The sequence below is a fragment of the Acomys russatus genome, chromosome 22 (assembly GCF_903995435.1).
Source record: "Acomys russatus chromosome 22, mAcoRus1.1, whole genome shotgun sequence".
Taxonomy (NCBI): Eukaryota; Metazoa; Chordata; class Mammalia; order Rodentia; family Muridae; genus Acomys; species Acomys russatus.
This window is the reverse complement of record NC_067158.1, coordinates 14,827,306-14,834,483: the sequence shown is the minus strand read 5'-3', so window position 1 is coordinate 14,834,483 and position 7,178 is coordinate 14,827,306. Positions and strand designations below refer to the sequence as shown.

At 48.5% G+C, this 7,178-nt stretch overlaps 1 protein-coding gene across 1 annotated transcript in view; it reads left to right on the top strand.

Annotated features, from left to right (window-relative positions):
- The first annotated feature begins 5,580 nt into the window (after positions 1–5,580).
- Pkd1l1 (polycystin 1 like 1, transient receptor potential channel interacting) overlaps positions 5,581–7,178 on the top strand; it is a 200,447-nt gene continuing 198,849 nt past the window's right edge. The window contains exons 1-2 of the mRNA XM_051164713.1: positions 5,581–5,679; positions 5,986–6,107. Of these exons, the coding sequence (XP_051020670.1) occupies positions 5,581–5,679; positions 5,986–6,107 (221 nt within the window). The remainder of the gene's footprint in view (positions 5,680–5,985; positions 6,108–7,178) is intronic.

Here is a 7,178-nt window from a genome sequence, read left to right as displayed (position 1 = left end):
TGATCGGAGGGGAAGCACACAGATCTAATACACATTTGATGGTGCTCAGAAGCCACAGAAAGAAAATGAAGGCCCAAAGGAGTAGTTTGGGATTGCTACTCTGAGTTAGACAGATCACGGTAAGCTGGGAGAATGTGATAGGTCAAGGCTTGGGCTCTAGCAGTTGATCAGGCAGAGAAGCAACTAGGAAGATAAGCGCTAGTTTACCAGGAGATTCCCAGAGGGCTTCATTCAACTTCCTGCCTTTGATAAGAATGTCTTACAAGAAAGACTGTGCCTGTAGGAATTCCACTGAAACAGAATGAACTCACAGAAAGCTTGCCCTCAAGGTGGCCACTGTGACAGGGTGGTCCACTTTTAACACCTTCCTTGGGCCCCACTCCATCCTCTCTGCATCAGGTGAGGTGCAACGACCACACCTAAAGAAGCCCCAAGTCTACAGTGAAGTCAACTGAGTCCAGTATTGACTGGTCCTGTGGTTCCAGGACATAGCTCTTCCAGCCCCAGGTCTCCTTCACACAAAGAACTGTCCCAGCTGCTACTACTATCATTATTTAGGTGTTTCAGATGGAACCCAGAATTTCACAAATTTTAGGTAAGAACTGAGCCACTGAGTCAAACCCACAACCCCAATATTATACCATCACCATAATCATATTATTGTTGTTATTGTTAGTGTTTTGAGGCAGAGTCTTTCTTCTTGCTATGTACCACAGGCTGGTCTCAAAATTTGTGATCTTCTTGCCTCAGCCTCCTAAATGCTAGGGTTACAGGCTCGTGCCACCACGCTAAATGTTTGTGTTTGTGGTTGCTGAGGACTGAACCCAGGGCCTGTGCATGCTGGGCAAACACTCTTCCCAAGGAGCTCCACTGAGCTCCCTCCCAAATGGGCTACCCCACAGTTAACAATCAACTCCATTAAGAAAACGCATCATCACCTGGGCCTTTACAACTGCCCGATGGGGAGAGCTGATAAGTCCTGGACATTGTCTTTAAAAATGTAAAAATGATTGCTTTTAAAATTCATCGTGCCCGTGAATTGGATAGCCCTCACTGAGAGTAGGACGGTCCTTTCTTCACCTGTTTGGAACACAGGAACTTGATAACAGGTCAGAGAAATAAGGTATTTTACTATTCTGGCTTGGGCCAGTTTTGTAAGTATTTTCCCCATGGATGTGAGCAGTTCATGAAATCCTTTCATACCTGAGAGGTCTGCATTGTTGGCAGGTGAGGCTTGCCCCACATGAACCACAGAATGCTTGGGGTCATGACCTTGGGCTATTCCCTTCAAACTGTATCAATACACTGGAGCATGATCATGAATAGACGCATCCACCAGAAGCTTTAAATTAGATGTGACATTGCCCTAGAAAGTTGAACTCTTGGAAACACTGACTACCTATGTGCTGTGACCTCATCCTCTTCTAAAGTGGCTTTAAAAGCCCATCGCTCTGCCCACAGTAGCCTTCAACTCACAAGCCTCAGCTTTCTGTCCTGCCTCAGACAGGACAGTACCGTGCTCCCACCCATCATAATCCCCACCGCAGTGTGTGCAGCCAGAGCTGAGCATTCCTTCTTTCACACCCCCCAGAGGGCTCACCCCCAAGTTCTCTCAGACAACAGGAACAGAGACACAACCCACAGGACACATTGTTGGATTTTAGCACATCCTGAGGATGGGTATCTTCATAGGGGCCCCTTAAGAGGAGTTGCTTGTCTGTCTCTGCTCTCATCTTTCCCCGAGTGGCCAAACTCAGAATGTATTTTCTCCTTCTCTAGAGATCCAGGCCAATGCAGAGCTCTGTGTGAGTGATAGGCAGGGCAGCTGTCCTTCACATGCTCCAAAAAGGACAGCAGGAGACACAGAGTCACAGAAGCCATCTTCACCAGCTCCCTGGGACAAGGTGCACCTTACATTGGGCCACTTAGACCTTTTCTCCTGAAAACAACTTTTGTGCATATATGTACGTGTGTGTGTGTGTGTGTGTGTGTGTGTGTGTGTGTGTGTGTGTGTGTGTGTGTGTAGGGGGGTGGGTCACACCTCCAAATGCCCCTGCCTCAAATTTTTCATGTGTTCTTGAACAGAGGAAGTACAAATTTAAGTTTTAAAGCCTTCATTCTGTCATGAGAAAGACAAGAAGGCTCAGGAAAATGATGCGAGAACACTACCCTCTCGCACCACAGTGGCATAGGCCATCAGTCTGTCTTCCTCACTGCTCTCCCTAGAGAAGACAGTGTCTGTAATGCAGGGCTGGAGGCTGCTGTTTTAAAATGAGTAATGCTCCTTTGCCACAATCCTCTCACACTTTCACTTTTTTGTTGTTTCCTTATAGGACGAGTTGAACACAAGGAGCGAAGGAAAGTTAAATGCTGTTAACAGAGAAACAGAGACTTCTCCGGATTGGGATGAGCCTACTGACAGGTAGGTCACGGAAGCCCAGGGAGTCCGGCATTTCTACATGTACAGATGGCGTGGGAATCATGAGAAACATCTCAGATGCCAACGTCAGGGTCTATTCTGCCACCTCAGAGTAGATTTGAACCTCTCAGCACTAAAGGGGAAAAGAACATACTTTTTTATTAGACCAGGTTGTATAGTAAACTTAACTCCGAATGTTGAGAGCCATACAAGGTAGTGCCAGGTAAGAGTCCTCATGTCATTATTGGGAACTCTAGTCATGAGCACGCTATGCCAGAAACACAGATGGTCAGACACATTGCACCTTCTTACAATACTAAAATTCCCTGAGTACAAATAAATTCATGAGCTAAGTTGGTCTTGTTGGCTGCGTTCTGCTAAGGAGTTCTTCTGCCTTGCCCTGAATGCTGGCTGAGGCAAACACTGGTTCTTTCACTCCAATCACAACTGCTAATAACAACTCTAAGATCCTGTGTTTCACATCAGTTATTTTATATGTGTGTGTGTGTGTGTGTACATTAGATCATGGTGCCAGGTGTTGAGCTGCTGAAGATAATACCATCTAGCACAGCTGCCGGGTGGCAGGGCTCTCAGGCCTCAGAACCGACCCAGCTGCAGAGGCTCAGGGCCACGGCGGCTATAAGCAAGGTGTGGAATGGGATCCTGAGAGACGGAAGCTTGCCTCAGCTGTGTTGGAGACCGAGCTGAACAAAAGCCCTGAAGGTAGCCACGGAGCTTTCTCCCAGCAGGTTCCTTGATGCTCGCAGTGGGTAGTCAGATGGCAGGACACATGCAAGGAGGGTGTCCCTGTTGCAGTGTGGCGTTCCTCTTTCTTTTGGGTCAGGTAGGAATGCTGCAACCTTGCTCAGTCTGGTGTGCTTTGTGAGTTCTAGGCTGGCTTGCTTGCGTCCTTTCTTTGTTCATTTGTTCCTTCCTTCCTTTCCCTCTCTTTTCCTTCTATCTCTGTTTTTACATAAAGTGTGTATATCTTACAGAGATCAATTCTTTATTACTATTATGTGTGTGTGCGCACAGGCACTCTCACATGCACACATGTGATGTCTATATACGTGTGGGCACTTGAAAGCCCAGGTGTAGGCGTGGCGATCAAATGACAGCTTTCAGAAGTGAGTTTTTTCCTGTCACTGTATTGACGCAGCATCTTTCTTGTTCCTGCCGCTCTGTATCTAGCCTAGTTTTCCTTATGATTCTTCTATCTCCATCTGTCATCCTTGCCCTTGGAGTGCTGGCGTTAAAATATAAGCTACTATGCCTGGCTTTTCATAAGTTCTGGGGATTGAACTCATATCTTCAGGCTCACATGGCAATAATTTTTACTTGCTGAGCCATGTAGCCACTCTTTGGGCCTTTTTGGGGGGGGGGGATTCACCTATGTGTTCATATGGTGCCAAGCTGCTTTGATAAAATTCTCCATGAGAAATGTACATGTTACATTTAGGAACAGGCTATGTATTGGTCTGTGCCTAAGGATGGCACCAGAGACATAAGTGGTGCTGTCTGTAAGCATAGTCATTCTGTGTGTGCATTTGCACTCAAAAGAGGGTGAGATGCTGCTTTTAAAATGGCATCTCTCAGGGTAAGCCCTGCCTGAAAACTCCTGCTGGGTATACTATGTTGTAGCTTAGAACAGTGTGATGGCAGTGGCAGGAAAGGAATTGGTGAGCCCCAGTGGGGTATGTGGGTGCAGCCCCTGGCTTTGGAAACAAAACTGTTAATGGGACCTTGAGGACGTGGTGCCTTGTGAAGTGAGCCAGTTGAAAAAGACAAACATATCTGTGCAGCTTTTACTAGAAAAGTCTCAGGCATCAATGCAAAAGTAGATAAGAGGTGCCCAAGGGGTGGGGTGACATGAGGGGGGAGAAGCAGGGAGTTGTTTCAGGGCTTTCAGTGTTCCCTAGGGAGTAAAAATCCTAGATATTGCTGTCATGACACTGTGAATATACCTAGGATTATTTAACTCCACCTTAAACACATTGGCCATGGTACACTTTATGTTTTGGGGGTTTGTTTTTAATCCTCTTCTTCTTCTTTTTTTTATTCTTGCCACAACCAAAAAGCAAAACATTACACACCGTCAAAAAAAAAAAAAAAATTGAAGTTTTGGGAGGAGAAATACGGCGGAGCATTGGGCACCTACCCCCTATGCTGCAGGGTTTGTGACCCAAGTCACTGGAAGGGTGCGCTCAATGCTATGGCCTTCCTGGATTCCACTTTGCTAACATGGGAATCCTGAAAGGGAAGGGATTTGTCTGTCTGTGCCTGGGAGTCCGATAGTGTAAGGCCTTTCAGTTGCTGTTGTCTGTGCTGCACGTTTTATTACAGAGCATCCCAGCATAAAATGCACACTGCATTTTACTGGAGAGACTGGCACCCCGCCATTCAAGGCCACGGCAACAATCATACTCCTCCCAGTTTGGGCAGAACAATCCTCTCCAACATGAGAGCCAAGCACCGAAGAACGTCACAGCTTAGTTTAAATTATTTAGGACTTCAGCAACGACATAACTGTCCAATTAAAACATTCCCTAGAATTAGCACTCCCCGTGTGCCACTGGGGAAACGCCAACCATTCTTTTCCCCACTGGGTATGGCAGCAGTGCGAGAGCAAGGCCGGGCTGTCTCAGGCAGGAGCCCTGAGCTCTTCTCTCCTCTTGCCCCAGCATGCAATCTGTCTGCTGCCCACAGTAGACGCTGGGTGGGCAAGGCTCTCAAGAATGTGTTTGGGCAGAAGGGAGGGGCCATCTTTTCCAAGGAGGAGATACTCTTGATGATGAGGCTCAGAGCTGGACCACATCTAGGGCTCGGAATTAGGGCTTGCCTTCCAGGCCTCCAGCTTCCAGTCTGTGCTACAGCATGTGGACATACGCCACAGTACACACCAATGAGCCAGCACATGTGGAGTGTGACCTGCACCCAGCTGGGTGTAAAGTTTAGCGAGTGGCTTTACCTGTGTTCTCCTCCACCATAAACACTTCTCCCTGCCATCTGCCTCCGCCCTGAGTGGGTCAGTGTGCAGCAGGTCCAGTCTCTGATGATCTCCCTTTTGGGCTTCCAGAAAATGGAGAGGGTCTTTCAGATAAGCCAGAATACTTAGCAGTCAAGTGTGCCAGGTACATGACAGCCCTTCTCTGTGTTCTGTCATGATCAGGAGCACCGGGAGCAGTGCCAGCCCCAGCCCCCGTCTCAGGTGGCCATGTGAGACTGAAAGAGCAGATGGATCATTCTCTGAGCTGCAGCAGGTTGGTGTGTGACCCCAGCTTCAGAACTTGCCTCTGAGCTCATCAGTGACCCCTCCATTGCCTTCCTAACTCTGTAAAATGCTGCCCGGTCAGGCAGAGTTGAAATACACCATTGCGATAAGAAAGAAAATAGACTTCACACTTTCATGCCCATGGTAATGTCACAGCGACGCTGACGCCATGAAGTGATCATAGGCAATCCTAAAGTCCCTGATGCCACCTGAGTAGTTCTAGGGGGTTCCCAGCTGGGTGTTCTCTTTGCTGGAAACTTGCCCTGTTTCGTTCTGAAGGCTGTGCCATTGACAGGTTGATTTGCAGGGTACCTCCTCAACAGCAGCCCCCTGCAGCCAGGAGAAGGAAGTGTTCTGCTGTGATGGACAAGGACTGCCGTGCTCTGAGGAGGACTTGGCCAAGATGCTACTGCTGAGGTCTGTTACCATGATGTCCCCACCAGGGTGGTGACAGCCCCACAAAGCAGCACCCAGGACCTCTCAGGAGTCTGACTTTCCATTTCCAGGAGGCAGAAGAAGGATAGTGGAGGCCACACCCATCTTGTCTTACTACCAGTCACTTGGTGGTTTGGTTCTCTTCATTGTTGGATTTCATTACAGCTCTGCCTGAGAATGTGCCAAGTCACTGTGCTCTGGATGATATGATTGGCTGCTGCTTGCCACCTGCATCCTGTCACGTGGTCTCTTTCATCTCTTAGAGCAGGCAGAAATCCAGACCTCTGCACTGTCTGTCTGTGTGGCTGGGGTGGGGGAGGGTGCAATCAGAGGAGGGAAATGTGAGGTGCCACCGATACTCAGGACCCTCGCCTGTGCATAAGAGTGTTCTCCTTCTGCTTTGAAAGGCTCTGTCCTTTATTCAGATTGCTAGCCGCCCAACTACCCACCATCAGTGCACCGCTGCAACCATTTCCAACAAGCCAGCAACGCAAGTCCTGTTTTTTCCGGGAGCTGGAGGCTAAGTTGTCCAGCTTCCCACAAGGAGCTACAACTGGAAATGGGAAACTGGTGGCTTCTGTGTCAGGATAGTATTATACAAAAACAGCAGGTGGTGATTCATGGGAAATTCTGGCTTTTGGCTCATGTTCTCAATGATAAGGGGAAATATATTTTACCCTTATTTCTGTAACTAGATCAGTTGCGCTCCAGTATCTGACCTCAGCATCCCGGGTGCTGATGCCGGTCTCTAGGGTGCTGGCCTCAGTCTCCAGGGGGCTGGTGTCTCAATTAGTGGTTTAAGGTGCCTGTCTCACAGTAGCCAATGAGTCTTATACTGCAGTCTGGGGGCCCATTGTGAGCACTAGGGCCTTCCTCAGGGTCCTCACCCCTGTTCCCCGACAGCTATCCCAGAGAGTTTGCTCACATCGTCTGCCCATCCCACCTGGTACATTCTCCAGCCCTGAACCCTTTAGACTGCCCTGAAATCTGACATCTCCTTAGCTCCGCAGACCCTCCTCCTGCCACTCCTTGCACCTGCAGCCTCCCCACATC